The 17,342-nt window shown below is 59.4% G+C and overlaps 1 protein-coding gene across 1 annotated transcript in view; it reads right to left on the bottom strand.

The window, feature by feature from the left end:
- Positions 1–17,342, bottom strand: part of GRK4 (G protein-coupled receptor kinase 4) — a 35,417-nt gene that overhangs the window by 10,686 nt on the left and 7,389 nt on the right. The window contains exons 3-10 of the mRNA XM_037530527.1: positions 14,017–14,112; positions 13,687–13,799; positions 12,146–12,223; positions 9,051–9,148; positions 6,301–6,393; positions 5,543–5,606; positions 3,612–3,752; positions 867–1,057 (exon numbers count right to left, since the gene is read on the bottom strand). Of these exons, the coding sequence (XP_037386424.1) occupies positions 867–1,057; positions 3,612–3,752; positions 5,543–5,606; positions 6,301–6,393; positions 9,051–9,148; positions 12,146–12,223; positions 13,687–13,799; positions 14,017–14,112 (874 nt within the window). The remainder of the gene's footprint in view (positions 1–866; positions 1,058–3,611; positions 3,753–5,542; positions 5,607–6,300; positions 6,394–9,050; positions 9,149–12,145; positions 12,224–13,686; positions 13,800–14,016; positions 14,113–17,342) is intronic.

Genomic DNA, 17,342 nt, shown 5'->3' with positions numbered 1-17,342 from the left:
CTGCTGGGCGTGAGGGCAGGCTTGCTTGCGCAGGCGGCCGGCCCTGACTGAGGGAGGGGCCGGGGTGGGGAAAGACACCCCCAAACGCATGGAGCCCAAGGGGCGCCCAGGCATAGGGTGCCCCAAGAGCTCCCAGGCCAGGCAGGGCTGGCAGTGAGGGCAGAGGCCCCCCTTGGGGCGCAGCAGGAAGGACAGGGCCAGAGAAGTCAGAGGGGAGTGGGCTGTGGGGCCCCAGTGGGGCCAGCACCAACTCCAAGCCAGAGAGCAGGCTCGTGCGGGCTGTGGAGAGGGACGGGCATGGCCGGGGGCAGCTCGTGCACCGAGTGTGGCCCGGGTGACATTGAGGGGAGATTTGGTGACCCCCTAGTCAGGGACGATGAGGCGAGGACCCCAGACCCTGCAGGAACGGAGCACGTGAGGCTGCCAGCGCCGCGAGCACGGGGAGGGGCTGCTTTCCCCACAGCTAGGTCCACGGACGTGCTGGACTGGCCCTGACCGTCACGTGGGCTTCATTTTCTTTACTGAATTCTGAGGCAAAATTTTTTAATTTTAAGGCATTTGTTGTGTTATCTTGTTAGAACAAAGTTATTAGCAGAACTGTCGAGGCAGCTGAGGGCCTTGCAGTGGGCCCTTCTCTTGCCTGCACCGGCCGTGCAACCTCTATCAACTGCTCATTGGAAACTAAAGAGAACTGAAAAGAAAACGAGGGTCCACCTCTGACTGGCCAAATTTCCAATAGTGTGCGTGGCCGACCTCTAGGAACCAACCCAGGGCTCCCCAGCTGCCCTCAGGCCCAGGCACCTAAGCCGGGAGCCGGGGCTGGGGAGCAGCCGGCCCCGAGGCCCACGGGTGAGTGCCCATCGTACCTGTACACAATTCTCTCCCTCTGCAGGTCCTCCAGGCCACAGCACAGCTCCGCGGCGTAGAAAAGAGCTCGCCGCTCCTCAAAGCCGGGGCTGCCCAGGTTGTAGATGTGAAACTTGAGGTCCCCTCCATTCATGATGGTCAGCACCAAGCACAGGCAGTCTTTGGTCTCATAAGCGTAGGCCAGACTGACCTGTGGGTGACACAGCACAGAAGCCCACAGTCACCGGAGACACTCGATTCCTGCCACAAGCAGACAGCGTCCAAGTAGCCCACACTAGAGTCATCACCGGGCACCGGTGCCATGGCAGGGAGGGCCAGCATCGGGCGCATCGCAGCCCTTTACCCATCCAGGGCCTCCCAGCAGTGCTGTGGCAAAAGGAGAGACCTTTCTATGCCAAGCGGGCAGCTGGCAAGACTTCCTCTAGACTCTGGGAAGCCGTGCTCTGCCGTGCAGCCCCCCACATGCCCTACTTCCGGAGCAACAGCTGTCAGCACCTGCAGTGAGGCTCTGCCTGGGCCCACGTTTATCATGGGGGAGAAGCGGCATCTTCACATGGAAGTGACACCCTCGATTGCCAAGGCCCCTGTAATTTGCTGTGATGGCTTTTAGCATTTCTCAGTCTTGCAGTTTTGTTAGATTTTTGCCTTGAGTTTTACATTTCTTTTTTTTTTTTAATGTGTAATTTCACAATTAGGTTTTTTCAGAGAAAAGAAAAGTTATATGCACCCCTAGAAAAATTCTATACCATTGACAAGTCCTTGAGTGTTTTAAGCGTCAAGGATTTAAGCAACCACTGTAGAGAACGGCAGTTCAATGCAATAAAAATTTTGATATGGAATTAAAAAAAAATTTAAAAAAAGATTTCTTTCTATTTTTTTTTTTTTTTAGAGATTGATTTATTTATTTATACAAGAACCGGAGTACAAGCCAGATGTGTGGGAGGGTGAGAGGACTCACCAGAGACAGAGCGGGGAACGGAACAGGCAGACTGACTGAATACACTGCTGAGGGGAGCAGCAGGAGAGACAGGAGAGGTCTGCTGCGCCATGTGGGATTCTCACCGGCTGGCTGGGATCCAACGCGCACTGCAGAGGGTGCGGACAGCTTCACAGTGGGGTGCTCAACCACCTGCGCCACCAGAAAGACTCCAAGATTTATTTATTTATGCACACAAGAGCTGGGGTGCAGGCCAGAGGTGCAGGGGATGAGCGTATTCTCCAGAGAGAGAGCGGGGAGCAGAACAGGCGGATCGACTGAAGTACACTGCTGAGGGGAGCAGCGGGCGAGTCAGGAGAGGTCGGCTGTGCCATGCGGGTAGCTCCCTGGCCAGCCAGGGATGGAACTCGTGCTGCAGAGGCTGCGGACAGCTTCATACTGCTGTGCTTAACCTTGTACCACCAGGGAGGCCCCTGAGTTTTACATTTCTTGATATCTTTCTAAGTGGAGTCAATTAAAGCTCCTCACTTCTATGGTCTGCAGCGGTGTCAGGTCTGGGAGCGTGGTTCAGTTCTTGGTTACCCAGAAAGCTGTGGCTGCCACACATGGCTCTGGGAGACAGCATCCTTGCCTCCCCTGGCCCTTGGTTCTGAGCTCGCCCTGCTCATGTGGGCCCGCTTGGCCTGGCCTGCCCGTGTCTGTCCAGTGCTTGTCCACAGCCTGCCCCCACCCCGTTCAACACAGAAACAAAAGTGCCTCATCTCAATAGAATAGACCATAACTGCTACTTGCGTCACTCTCACCAAGCCGACGTGGAGGTCCATGTTTCAAGCAGTCACATACATGTGTTCCAAATGCTAAAAGCCGTCACAGCAAATCAAAGAGGCCTTAGCAATCGCGGGGTGTCGCTTCCGCATGAAGACACCACTTCTCCCCGCGTGGTAAATGCGGTCCTGGTCAGAGGCTCACGGGGGGTGTGTACTTGGACACAGGAAACAGGCACTTCCCCACAAAGCTTCCAGATGGGTGGGCGGTACCTATGTGGACAGTGCGGCAGGCGCCCCCGTGTCTGCTCATGTAGAGAAGCAGGTGGACACCGCACAAGCCGAGTCCTCTCAGCACTTGGTCATGCTCCGTGCACACCAGCCCGTGCACGCGGGCCCTGACTGTTACAGCTGAAGAGGCCAGGAGGCTGCCCGTGTGCGGCCTTGGCCAAGCACAGAGCAGCTGACATCAGCACCGGGAATGAGCCGACCGCGGGGCATTTTCTGCACGCCTGTCTCCACCGACCCTTTGTGGCGCAAGAGGTAGAGAGAAAGCCACACTGAATGCCCCACCTGGAGCCCGGCCTCAGTCCTGCCCCTGCCCCAGCACCCCCACCCCTGTCTAGCCCTCCCCCGAGTCAGTGACGGCGGGGCCTGGGCTCCATCCAGCCGCTCCTGCTGGTCGAGGGCCAGTTGGTGGGTGGCCAGGTCAGAAAGAGGCCCTGGGGGAGAGGGCTAGAGGAGGCACGTCAGCCAGGGTGCCCCGTAGCCCGGCGCCCACCCAGACCGCGGGCCCCGACGGCTCAAGCCCTGCCAGCAGCAGCAGGGGGAGGGCACCGGCAGGCAGAAGAGCCACAGCGGCCGGTGCAGTTCAGGCGGTCACCCTGCTTCTGTGCCCTGCCAGGGGGCCTGGTGGGAAGCAGGCATCACCCCCGCATTGCCCTCCAGGCCCGTCACCTGCTGCAGCACAGCGCGGTGCCCCGGATATTGACCCCGAGCCCACCGGCTGGCCAGCCGGGACACTGGGGGCAGGGAGCACTCACCACAAACCTGCTGTGTACTTTCTCTAGGAGCCGCTTTTCGTTCAGAGCCATGGCTTCGCCTCTCCTCCTCTTGATTCTCTTCTTCTCCAGCTTCTTGCAGGCGTACATCTTCCCCGTGGCGCGCACTTGGCAGGCGCAGACCTAGAGCGCAGAGAGAGGGTTCACTGTCCCCGACCTTTCTTGCGCTTGGCCCAGGCCAGTCAGTGGAAGGGACCCTGGGCCTGCTCAGCCCTCTCGCCCCAACGGTGCCCCCAGCACGGGCCCCAGACCCAGACGGAGAAGCGCCGGTACCCCCAGAGCTCTAGCTGCCCCACAAGTCGCGCCTCACACCAGCCCCTGTGGGGTGCCCGGCCTGCGGTGAAGGAAGGCACAGAGGGCCTGCCTTTGTGCCCTGGATGCCCCGGGCACCGCGCCGGCCCTAGGCGGGGGAGGCGTGAGTGGGAGGACCACCACGGGCCTACAGCCTCCTGCAGACAGGCCTTGGCCCCATCGCCAGAACCGTCTGGTCTGGGACACGCCAGGCCCCTGCCCACAGTGGAAGCTGGTGCTGCTGGGGGTGGGGGGCGGTGCCTCCCCTGGGGCGACTTCAGGCTGGCCCAGGGTCAGGGCGCTGAGAACGCCAAGCCCAGGCTGCGACCATGGCCTCCGTGGGAGCGAGCTGCTCTAGACGCGGTGTGGCCTCCCACGAGACTGTTCTGACCTCCAGGCTGCTGACCACGAACGGTCTGGACTCACACAAAAGCGCCCCCCACCTCCCCCGCAGACACAGCGGATGGCCCGGCGCCAACATTGAGTCCCCAGTCGCCCGCCAAAGTTGCGGGTTCTCCGGGAAGCCCAAGGAGCCGTGCAGGACAAGCATGAGAAGCCCTCCCGCCCGGGGAGAGGCAAGCGCAGCCCTGACTCGGCCGGCGGTCCCCGGCCTGGCTGGGAGGACGCGCGATGGCCGTGCGGGCTGCCCCTCGGCCGCCTCCGCTACCTCAAAGCTCCACGTCCCCTTTCCCTTATATTTTGGAAGACACATGCTGTGTGTTTCTTGAGCTGTTTTCACACGAGCTCTCCCCTCCCTGTGAAACAGCTCCCCCATGAAACATGGGCCCCCGAGCCGTGAAGGTGGCGTGGGACCCAACAGTCACATCGGCGAGACTGCAGTCCAGCGGGGGATCCACCTTTGTTTCCAAAATTAAATTAATCCTGGGTAAGAGCTGGTTCTTCTTTTCCCTAGAAGTTAGTCCTTGACCACGAACTTGGTTGGCACTGCCGTTTTGGGTGCAGGCCTGCACCCAAAGTTCCTGCACTCACGGGAACTTGTGAGTGCTTGTGACAGAATAAACTGCTTTTCTACGAAGTGCATAAACACCGAGCCGCTCACACAGACGACGCCTGATTCTCTCCGCCACCCAGGGGCCCGTCCGGGAGCGCCGTCCCGGTCCTCAACCAGCTCACGGACTTGTGGGCAGTTTCCTTAGGACTTGCCCGAATTTACACAACCTCTAACACCTTCAGATGTAGGAGTGAGGCACATAAAGGCCCAGAGTTGAGTGAAAGAAGCGCATTTGCTAATACATGCCCTGACCTTCTAGGCTGATCCGAAGTTACAGGAATAGAGTGACAAACGTCCCCATGGTGACAGGTGGTGTTTTCAAGCAGGACAAACCGGGCCACCAAGCACAGAGACACATTCTTCGAGAAATGCGAAGTGAAAGGTAAAATCACACAGATGGAATTTTTTTCCTGGATTCCCCAAATTTTTAAAACGTTTGCAGCGAAGTTCCTTTTGCTCAAAATTCAATCTTAATTCTCAGAGTTGGTTAAATTAAATCCCCAAATAGGCAGTAAGGAAGTAAATGTGTCAGTCAAGTTGATGCTTGATCCTAAGACCAAGCCTCTCCCGGTGGGGGAGGAGCCAGCTGGCCCCTGCGCGCAGCACTCACCTCCCCAAAGCCACCTTTCCCCAGGACTCTGTAATGGCGGAAGGTGTTCTTCGTCACCGGGCGCCTGTGAATCCAACAGAAAAGCTTCAGATCCCCATTGCTTGTGAGCAGGACAGCCAGGTGGCCACCAGCTGCAGGAGAGCAGCAAGCCTGGGGGCCTTCAGGAGGCACTGACCACAGGGAACCAGGAAGACAGGAAGCAGCCCCAGTTCCCCTCTGACTGGGGACGGTCTACCTCACCCACCGGGCCCCGGACAGCCGCCAGGCAGCTCCTCAAGCCCACCCGGGAGTTGTTGGGGGAAAATGACACGCTGACTGCACACCCTCTTGAAAGAGGACCTTGGAGGAGGTCAGACCCGTTGCCACAGGGAGACGTGCAGAGCCGGGCAGCGGGGGCCACAGGCCAGTGGTTGGCGGGGCCCCGGGGCAGCCGCCCATCCAGAGCAACCCGCGCTGTGCCCGCGCGAGCTGCGCCTCGGGCCCCACCCGCCTCTGGTGACCCTGTGCCCACAGGGTAGAGTTGCCACTGCCTCTGCCTGGCAGAAGAAGGGCCAGGAGCTCAGAGAGGCCGAGGACCTGACCCGAGCCACGCAGCTAGAATGAGGGCGAGCAGGGCGAGCAGGGCGAGCAGGGCTTCGCCGTGAAGACACAGCCGCCCAGGGCCACACTCCCGAGTCCAGGGCACAAGACCCCCTGGCTTCCACTCCCCGGGGACACCTGCGCTTTCACAAGCCAGAACACAGCTGAGTGGAGCATACCTTTCCAGCCATTTCCACTGTAAAAACCGAGAAAAATATGTGCTTTCTTGGTATTCTTTAAATGGTTCTCCACTTAAATAGTTATGGACAATTCTAGAAAAAAATTATGCAATTATATACATTTGTTGCATTATAACATGAAAACAGCTGTGCTTCAGTGCACTAATGAGCACTGGTTACGGTAGAATCAGCACACACCACTCGACATACTGAATGTTGGCAGTTAGAGAACCCCACACAGTGCCTACTGTTGTCAGGGAAAATAGGAAGGCAAGGTCTCAAAAGAAATGAAAAGATGTTACCCTTCCAAAACCCAACGTTCTTGGTATGCACATGAAGAGCAGAGAAGCTGTTGCGTCATAAAGACGATCCAATAGCAGCGAGATGTCAGAAATTAAAGGGTGCGTCATGTGTGCGCGTGCGCGCACGGGCATGCAGGCGGGTGTGTTCCGGAATAGAATGAGAACATTCTGCGAGCAGGGCTGGAGTGGCCGCCTGGATGAGAACAGCTCCACGGCAGAAAACGTTAGCATGCGACACCCCCCGGCGCCTATCATCGTTCCATTACACGCTCCCTGGAGAAACGTTGTGCAGTTAGCCACGACTTAGGTTTTCTTTAAAATTTTGTCACAGAGGAAGGAAGATGCACGCTCGGGGGTGGATGAGGGACAGAAGGCAGCCTGCTGTTCCAATCGTTCCTCGTCAGGGAGCGCCTGCTGGGCGGGTGCTGGGCTCCAGGGCAAGGCAGGCAGCTTCCCGGCGAGGAGGCGGTAGGCGGCTGAAGGGACACCTCTGTCCTAGGCCGAGTGTCCCAGGTAAAGAAAGAAGGGGGCCCAAGCCCAGGCCACGCTCCAGGCGAGAAGAGATGAAGCTGTGTGAGGACTTGCCAGACTCAGAGGCTTTGGGGGATCCCATCGTCCCCACTGATACTCAGGATCATGGAACAATGATCCTCAAAATGTGCTCTGAGGGTCTCTAGGTCCTGAGCCCCCTCAGGGAGCTCAGCGACAAAGCTGCGTTGGTAACAGCCCCGGGCCTTCACTGCCTTTACAGCCTGAGCCCCGTGGGCGCGGCTGCGGGAACTGTGGGCCGGGGCCACCGTGTGACGGGACTCCTGTGTCCGCTGTTATCTGAAATGAGCAACAGCCCTTGGGCTGCTCGGTGCTTTCTGGGCATGTGCCAGACCCAAGGCTGCTGCTCACCACAAGCCTGACCCAAGGCTGTCTGGAAGGTGTTGTGGCCGCTGGCTCAGGGTCTCCCTGAAGGTGCAGGCCCTCACCTCAGGCCCTATAGGCCCCACTTGGGGAGCCTGGCAGTGTGGGCACAGTGCGCCCTCTCCATAAAAGTGCTTCCGTGGAGGGGCCCACACAGGGACCGGCCCACCTGAGCATTGCACCTGCACAGCCCAGGGCCGCGGGACGAAGGGATGGACGGCCGTACCTCTCAGGCCCGCACGCCAGGACCTCTCACTTCAGAAGCTGCAGGCTGCCCAGCCGGCCGGCCTGGGGAGCCACGGGCCTGAAACTCCCGTGCAGCCCCTGGTGCACCACACCGCCCCCGCAGCGGGCAGGTGGCAGCCATTCCTGGGCACGCAGCCGCTCCCAAAAGAGAAGGGCAGGTTGAGGGGAATGAAGAAACCAACCACTAAGAAGTGAGGCAGAGGGCCTCCCCGGGGGCGCAGCGGTTGAGCGCTGGGCTGCGAAGCTGCCCACACGCAGCTTCTGCAGCGCTGGTTCGATCCCCGGCCGCCGGGTGAGGGTCCACATGGCGCGCAGACCTCTCCTGCCGCCCGCTGCTCCCCTCAGCAGTGTCCTTCGGTCCTTCTGCCTGCTCTGCTCCCCGCTCTGGCTCTGGTGAATTCTCTCACCCTCCCGCGCTTCTGACTGTACCCAGTGCTTGTAAAAATAAATAAATAAATGAGTCTTAAAAAAAAAAAAGAAGTGAGGCGGAGTAATACAGACTCCCCAGCCTGGGCTCACCACGGGCCGGGGTGAGGAAGAAGCAGACCAGAGGGGAAAAACACAAATGAGCTGTGAACAGGAAACAGCCCGGGCCGGGCGGGTGGAGGGAGACGGCGGGAACTAAAGACGCTCTTCCAGGCAGGAAGAGGAGTCACGGACACGGCTGAAGCTGAGTGACACGGAGGCCAACCGCAGACAAGGGGGCGAGGGGCTGGGGAAGGGCGGGGAGCCGTGGGCTGGGGAAGAGAGCCTCAGGCCGGTCCCACCAACTGGGGCTGCGCCCCCCACCCCCAGCCCGGAGACAGTGCAGAGTCTGGCTTTTAGGAGCTGGGGCTCGGGCGGGCGTGGAGCCCTGGACAGCAGGCCCCGCTCCAGAACCCGCAGCAATGTGCGCTGGCACTTCGCCACGCTGGCCATGCAGACATGCCAGAGAAGGCAGGCGGGTGAGCGCAGAGGTGGGCCCCGGCCTGCACTGACCCCTGGCGCCGCCCCCAGCAGGCCCGCTCCCCAGTGCCAAGGGAGCTGGGCCAGCCAGTCTCTGAAGGACGGCTTCTTCCATACTGCAGGGATCCAGAGGGGAAATAGTTTCTCGCAAGCGCCTGGTCTGAATGAAACCTCTGCGGGAAGGCCTGGCGCCCTAGACAGGCGCGGCCGGGGGCTGGATGGGCCGGGCTGTTGCTCTCCCTCTGCCTCATCCCATGGAACGACCACTTTGTTTTGGAATATGCTCTACTAGGAGCTGGCCCTGGCCAGGGGAGCCCCTGCAGGCCACACCCGAGGGCCACTGACCTGGTGCACTCCTCAAAGATGTCCTTGGAGGGGTCCTTCCGCACTCGGCCTTCCAGCACGCCTCGGGGCGGGAGTTTTGATAACGGGGCTTCCCGCTCCTTAATAAACCAAACCAACAATGGGTGACTTCATAATTCCCAAGGGGGAGAACTCACAGTCACTGCAAAAAAGCTAAAATATGCAAGGTGGAAATGCTGAGCCTGCCTCACGTCCAAGGTAGAGTGGCCGCCACCCCCTCGCACACCATCCTACGCTGTCAGAACAGGGTCCCCAGACTCGCAGCCATGGTCACCGGCAGCAGAGACACAGTGGCCGAGCGAGCCAGCGCCAGGGAGGGAGTGAAGACCAGGGGGCAGCGCCCCTTCTGTTAATCCTCATCCTGAGGACTGGATGGAGACACAAAACCGCTGTCCAGGGCACTGGGGAGTGCCCACGGCCCGTTCCGTGTGGGCCTGGCGTGACCGGACCGGCCAGCGTCCCGCAGGCGTTTGCTGAAGGCTGTGGGGGCACCCCCCCTCCCAGAGCACTGGCGTTGCCAGTGCAGCACTGTACTTCTTCTGTTACGCCTATTCCTAGTTCACGCCTTCTGACGCTATTGTCATGGAATTTCTTTCCTAGTCTCATTTTGGGGTTTCAGTTGCTAGTGAGCAGAAGCGTGTTTCAGGTTCCAGTCAGGCTCTTCCATCCTGCGACTTGCTGACTCAAGTCCCTCAGACTTTCCATGTACACGTGTGTCCCCCAAAATTCAAACACTGAAATCCCGATCCCCAAAGTGACACTGCGCAGAGGGAGCCTTAGGGAGGCGGGGGTCCTGGGGCAGCGCCCTCCCCGTGGGATTCCGTGCCTGGGGAAGCAGACCCTGGCCTCTGGCACCAAGGTCAGCTGTGTGGGCACCTCAGGCTCAGACTTCCGGCCTCCAGACCTGGGAGCAGCAAGTTCCGGCTTTGGACAAGCTGCCTTCTGGCGCGCTCTCCCTGAGCAGCCTGAGCGACGGGGGTAGCCAGGTCACGCGGTCTGCAAGCAGCTTTCTTCTCCCTTTCCTACCTGGGTATGTTCTGTTCACTTTTCTCGCCTAGTTGTCCTGGTCAGAGCTCCCAGCACAACGCGAGGCGGGCGGCAGGAGCAGGGCGCTGGTCTGTCCCTCCCGCGTCGCCAGCACGGCGCGAGATGTGTCCCGTCCTTAGTGGGATGAGCCTGACCAAGAAGAAGTCTTGGGGCCTAAACTACAGAAAGACACCCCATGTCCACGGGTGAGACTGACTCTACAAGACGGGCGCTGTCCGAGGTGATGGGCAGAGAAACAGCCCCTGTCAAGACCCGAGCTGCCTTCGCTGCCAAGTGCTTCGTCACGCGGAGCTGGTGAGGGCGCCCGCCGCGACGGCGTCCTCGGGTTTTGTGAAAGCCTTTTCTGCCTCTACTGTCATGACGATCGGGGCTTTCTGTCGTTTGTTAATACGATGTTTTTATATTAATTGCTTATCAGATGCTGCCCCAACTCGGTTTTGGTCATTTTTCACATTGTAAATAAAATTTGGCTGGGAGTCCTGAGGAAACAACAACTCAGAAGGAGCAAAGATACGCAGGTGCACATGCCCCCTTCGCCTCCCTTCCGGCCATGACAGCCGCGGGGTGCTCCCTTTCCGTGCCATCTCCGCTCTGCTGCCGTCCCCCCGCAATGGCTGAGCCCGGCGGCCGACAGGAGAGCCTTGGACTTGGGACTGAGGCTGGGTGACACGAGTGTGGACTCACGACTGTGCGGTCACACCTCCACCACCGCTGCCGCGGCCCGGCCGCTCTCGGCCCCTCGCTGGTGAGGAGACCCTCCGCCTCCCCTGCAGCGAGGCCCCAAGTATGAGCGCCCCGACCCGTTCTCCCTGCACTGCTCGTCAGCTCTGCCCCACGCGCCTGGCTCCCGGCTCCTGTGCTTACTAGCTTGTAAAACCTCCAGGGAGGGGGCCTCCCCGGTGGCGCAGCGGTTGAGCGCTGGGTTGCGAAGCTGCCCGCAGCCTCGGCAGCGCCGGTTCGATCCCCGGCTGCTCCCCGGCCACCGGAGGAGGGTCCCACATGGCGCGCAGACCTCTCCTGCCGCCCGCTGCTCCCCTCAGCAGTGTACTTCGGTCCTTCTGCCTGCTCTGCTCCCCGCTCTGGCTCTGGTGAATTCTCTCACCCTCCCGCGCTTCTGACTGTACCCAGTGCTTGTATAAATAAATAAATAAATAAATAAATAAATAAATAAATAAATAAAAAAAATAAAACCTCCAGGGAGCTCCGAACCAGCCTGGTTTTGGCCTCACCACATGAGAACGAGATCTGGGCCTGGAGTGGTGCCTACTCCCAGGTCTGCTGTGGGGTCACGCGTTCACAAGGAAACTTGGGGTGGCGTTGCTAAGTGTCAGCAATGTCGCTGTGACTGTTCCGTGACCCTACAACAGGCTCTTCCCAGTGTGGGGGCTTCTGATGGCCCTCAAAAGGAGATCACATGAAGGGAAGCAGGTGACTTCTAACGTCAGTGCCAAATCTCATGAGTCAGAAAGTAAAAACTAAGATCCGATGGTACTTTTAGGGGGGAAATATTATTTCCCATTCAAGAGAGGCAAATGCAATCCTCTTTGCCCATGTTCTGTTGGCGGAAACATGGAAACTTCCACATTCTTGGAATCAAATTTTTAAGAAATTCAATTGAGCCTCCCTGGTGGCGCAAAGGGTTAAGACGCAACCTATGAAGCTGTCCGCAGTCTCTGCAGCGCAAGTTCCATCCCCGGCCAGGGAGCTCCCCACAGGGCGCAGCAGACCTCTCCTGGCTCCCCGCTGCTCCCCGCAGCAGTGTATTTCTGTCGTCTGCCTGTTCTGCTCCCCACTCTGTCTCTGGTGAGTCCTCTCACCCCCCACACCTCTGGCCTGCACCCCAGCTCTTGTGTGCATAAATAAATAAATCTTTTTTAAGCATTCAACTAATGTCCTTACTGCATTGAAAGGAGCTGCACAAGAGGAGCACTGATAGGAAATTAAAGATCTTAACTTGCCACGGTTTATCCAACTAAGCAAACGTGGCTTCGGTACGCTACAGACCTTTATACCTGAAGAAGAAAACACACCTTGTTACTGAGGAATTTCTCTAAGAGGAACAATCCACAGTCTCTCCGGTCTTCATCAGCGGCCACTTCGTATTCTGCCTGATGACAGAGACGGGAGACATCTGGATTCCTCCGGCTGACCGGACAGGATTGGGGCGGGCACAGGGCAGGATCAGCACTGCAGGCCAGTGTCTATAGCTCTGGGGCGTTAGTCAGGTGGAGGCGGCTTTCCCAAGGCTCCTGACGGAGCAGAGCAGCGCCCCAGGGGACTGTGAGGTCAGAGGCCAGCCCAGACGGCTGCAGGGGGATGATGGCGTTCAGGAGGGTGCGAGTGGAAGTCCCAGGTGGGCAACACAGGCGGCTCCCACGCTGCCGCTGCCGGGGAGGGGCTGCCGAGGGGGAGACACCCCACAGGCCAGGAAACAAAAGACAGGTCAGAAGTGGACCTGAGCCACACCCAACCCCTTCCAGGGGATGAGCCCAGAAGAGACGGAAAAGAAGACCAGAGGGGAAGGCTGGAGGCCCTGAAGCCCGGAGAGGGCTTCCGGACGAGGTGCCTCCACGCTGTCCCTGGTCGCAGAGACTCGTGGGAGGGCCTGTGGCACCCAGGTCTTTGTGAGCGAGAGGCCCTGGAAGAGCAGGGAGGCGCTGAAGGCCCTGGGCCCTCCCAGGCCTAGCACAGGGGGCGACCACCAGTGGGCACCGGGCAGACCACCTCCCCGCCCCGGGGTTCAAGGACATCGCGTGGGTCCTGACTGCAACTGGCCACCGTTCACTGAAACTTTAGATTTGGGTTCTGGCGTCCTGAGCCCGGGGTGGCAAGTGTTGTAGAAAGCACAGCGCTGCGACCCTGGGCTCGCACTGAGCGCCCACACTCAGTCGCCCCGAGACCCTCCTCAACAACCCGGGTGGGCCAGAGCAGAGCTGAGGCTTCCTTGGAAAAATTCTGCCAGGGGACAACAGCTCACCCCACTGCTGGAGAGTTCCAGCTGCCCCTGCCGACGGCCCCCTACGGACCTCAGACTTTCTAGTCGGGCTTCACAAACGCGTGAGTCAATCCCTTGCAGTAAATCTCTTCCTCACTCTAATAACTGGAAGCGCCCACACATTTAGGATATGGTAGGCATCTCGGGAGAGAGCCCCCCATCAGTGCGCTCTCTAATAATTGAGAACACAGTTTCCTGCCTAGAAGGATATCACAGTAACTACTGCCCAGGACGCGGGAGGGTGCGGGAAGACGTGTCGCTCACAGTAACCGCCCTCACGTGCTAGCTCTGGGGACACTGGCCTCACGGGGCTGCGCCTGAGTGTGCAGCACACAGGGTCTGCTGGGGAGAGCGGGAGGACGCGCTTCAGGCGGCCAAACAAACACTTCCCACAAACAGGCCAGCCAGCCAGCGCGCCTCTGCGTGAAGGCCCCGTGCCCCGCGGGGCCTCTGCGGGGACAAAACAGCGCTGACACACAAGCGTGTCCGCTCCAACACCGTCCAACCAACCATCGGGGCCTCGTCTTAGCTTTCAATTTTCAGAACAGGGTGCCCAGCGCCGAGTGAGCCACTTACCACCGCGTCCAGGAAGGCAACGCACACCCTCAGCTCCGGCCTGGTGTCGCAGAACTGCCGGAACAGGAGCCGCCCTATTGGCTGCTTGTCACAAAGACTGCCGTAGTCCCTCTCTGGGGGGAGAGGGAGGCAGTCAGTCTAGTTGCTGCAACTCGGAAGGGACTTTTCCGGGCCCTCCTGTTCTGCCCCACGCAGTGCCAGCTAGAAACTGTATTAATCTGCTGTCTACTCAGACCGGGCCACTGTGGACATCTACAAGACCGAGGCAGAGCCCCGGACTCAGAGGAAGCGTCGGGAAGGGCCTGCTGCCGCCAGGAGGGCACCACGCACCGGTGGACTTCCTCAGCTCACTGCACTGGCTGACGGGCGGCAGCTTCAGCATCTCCTTCCACTTCTTACTACGGCCACTTTTTCTGCCATAGCCTCCTGCAGTTGGGGGAGAAGGCACTTTGTAAAGGCACCAAAAATATCCAATTACAAAAACTACTTTTCTGGAGTGCCCCGCCACGGACTAACATCACCGCGCGGTGACACTGGTGAGAACAGATGCCCGGGCCAGGCTGGGTGTGACTGAGGCTCCGAGGATCCCGGCTCCAGCGTCCAAGAGCCAGGACCGCTCGAGAGGCCCGCGCACCTGGAGGGGCCAGCGCCGGCGGACACGGAGGCTGTGGGCGCTGGAGAGGTGGCAGGCGCAGTCCCAGGGTGAAGGGTGCCGGGCCAGCCTCGCACCTCACTCGCCTCTCATTGCGCTGTGTCCACTGTCCTCGCCCCGCCTGAGGCCCTGAACCAGCTGCCCCAGGAAAACTGCAGCCCCAGCCACAGAGCGCCTGCGTTGGTCCTCCAAACCGCCCTGTCCACACGGCCGTCCTCCTGGCCAGCTGCTTCCCCAGGCCAGCCAGTCCCTTCTCCGCGGCGCTGAGGTGCCTTTAGGAAGGACACGGTCCGGCAGCACCAGCAGACAGGCCGCAAGCAGGAGGGGCCCCCGGGGCAGGCTCCGGCCAGGCTGCAGGCGCCGTGGAGGTGGGGCCCGGATGCAGGTGAGGGGGCCTCTGGCCCCAGGCCCGCGTCCTGGCAGGAGCAGCGAGGGCCCTGCCAGGCGGCCTCTCCCTGCCAGGCGGCCTCTCCCTGCGCGCACAGGGAAGGTGGCGCTGCTGCTCCGGGACCAGACTTGGCCAGAGGGAACCGCCTCGCTTGTCAGCCTCGACTCGGACCTCCGCGGAGTCTCGCCGCTCACTGCTCACTGATTTATAGGCGATCGAGTGAGCGAAGTGCCAATGATTTACCTTAGACTCTGATTTACCTTAAAGTCTTTGGAAGAAAAATAAAGTCGTGTCACATCAAAAAACTAGGCGTTGTGCCCACCTAGCACCTCCCCGGGTGGGCTCCCGCCGCACTCCCCGAGCTGTGGATGGCAGCAGACGGGCGATGGCCGTGTCACTGACCCTCTGCCCCCAGGGGTGGCCAAATGCAGCGCTGCCTTGCGCCGCGCCTGGGAGCTGACCACGGCCTCGCGCGCACATGAAGTGAAACATGCTCCGTGCTCTCTGGATGTGATTTTAACTTTCTCTGGAACCATCTTTTAATCCTCCTTGGTCCTGGCCAAGCTGCCTCAACCCGCCGCCTGGCCCAGCGGCAGCGCAGACCCCGCTTCTGGGTGGGTGGGGCTCCGGCGCACAGCCGAGCAGAGGCAAGGAGGGAGCACGACGCCCCGCGGACCAGCTGTGTGCCTCCTCAGCCCAGGGAGCGCGGGCCTAGCTGCATGCTTCACAAACACAGCTTTCCAGAAAATCCAGTTCGTGCTTTGTCCTTCTGTGCAGCCCCACATTTTGTCAAGAATGTCAAACAGGGGCCTCCCTGGTGGCGCAGCAGTTGAGCGCTGGGTTGCAAAGCTGCCCCCCCCCCCCCCCCCGCATGGCGCGCAGCCCTCTCCTGCCGCCCGCTGCTCCCCTCAGCAGTGTCCTTCGGTCCTTCTGCCTGCTCTGCTCCCCGCTCTGGCTCTGGTGAATCCTCTCACCCTCCCGCGCTTCTGACTGTACCCAGTGCTTGTATAAATAAATAAATAAATAAACCTTAAAAAAAAAAAAAAAGAAGTGGCTCCCGAGGGCGGAGCCTGGGCCATGATGGACGAAGGATAGGAGGTTGGGCGTCCACCCAGAGGGCAGAACCAGGTTCCTACCGAGGTGCGGGACTCCACTCCCAGGGCCCACGGAGGGGCCTCCATCCTCCCCCTTCCTAGAAGGGGGTCTTGCAGGTCCCCTGCTCGGCTGCCAGGCCCTCCATAGCACACCCAGGGAAGGCCGTCTGCAGCTTAAGGAAAGCCGCTGGCCCTCGAGGAGAAACCCAGCCCCAGGCTATTCTCGTGCTCGAGTTCGGGCTTCTGACCCTGTGCAGAAGTCGCTGACTTAAGCTTTGCCCGCCGGGCCTCAAGGCTGTGGTCTCAAGCAGACACACCACCAGCCTCAGGGCTGGGTAGAGCCCGGCTCCCCTCACCCCCACTTTGCTTAACACAGATGGCTGGCGCCCCGCCCTCTCCCTGTGCTTCAAAGCCCCACGCTTCTGTTTTAAATTCACCTCTAAAGAGTGAGCCTGTGACACTGCAGGCCCTACGGCCCCCAGGCCTGCGCTTACTGAGCAGCCAGCACGCGCCAGGCGCTGCTCCGGCGCAGAAGACTCAACGGCGAAAGACAGACGACACGTCCATCCTCTTTTAAGCGGCATTTCAGGCAAGACCAGGGAACAAAAATAAGCAAAACGCGCAGCACAGTAGGTAAGTGCTACAGAAAACCAGGAAGGAAATCAGGCAGTGAAAGGGGCACCATTTTCAAGTCAACTTTATTTCTTAAGTAAGTTTTAGACTTAGAGAAACGAAGGGGAAAGCAGAGCCCTACATGCCCTCCCACATGCACAGCCCCCACCCTCAGCACCCCCTGCCGCGGACCAGCACAGCAGGAGACGATGAGGCCGTCTCAGGGTTGAGAGAAGCGCGCAGGGTGGTCAGGGCGTCGGCGAAAGAAATGACACACAGACACACTTCAAGAGAGTGAAAATCTGAGTGTAATTTAATTTGAGTTGGTGACCAGCATATGTATGTTCTCTAAAGGCATAGGAAAGGCGAGCATCAGTGAAGAAATCCGCTTGCTTATAGGTTTAGCTTATCATTGACAGGGCAGTGATCTACACCTGGGCCCAGGCGCAGTCCTAAGTAGTTAGGGTATTCATTTTTCTTTTTATTTTATGTGATTACTTTTTTGTTTTAACTACTCACTACCACTAAATTACTATTAATTAGCACGGGTGAGTTTTACTTTTCACAATGTAATATTTTTATCATTAAGATTAATGCTAACAGGGCCTCCCCGGTGGCGCAGCGGTTGAGCGCTGGGTTGCGAAGCTGCCCGCGGCCTCTGCGGCGCCGGTTCGATCCCCGGCTGCTCCCCGGCCACCGGAGGAGGGTCCCACATGGCGCGCAGACCCCTCCTGCCGCCCGCTGCTCCCCTCAGCAGTGTACTTCGGTCCTTCTGCCTGCTCTGCTCCCCGCTCTGGCTCTGGTGAATTCTCTCACCCTCCCGAGCTTCTGACTGTACCCAGTGCATGTATAAACAAAACAAACAAACAAACCAGCAAACAAATAAATAAAGCATGCCTCTATAAAAAAA

Source organism: Talpa occidentalis, unplaced genomic scaffold, assembly GCF_014898055.3.
Source record: "Talpa occidentalis isolate TD23 unplaced genomic scaffold, MPIMG_talOcc4v2.1 talOcc4.6, whole genome shotgun sequence".
Classification (NCBI taxonomy): Eukaryota; Metazoa; Chordata; class Mammalia; order Eulipotyphla; family Talpidae; genus Talpa; species Talpa occidentalis.
This window is presented reverse-complemented; position numbering and strand designations above follow the sequence as displayed.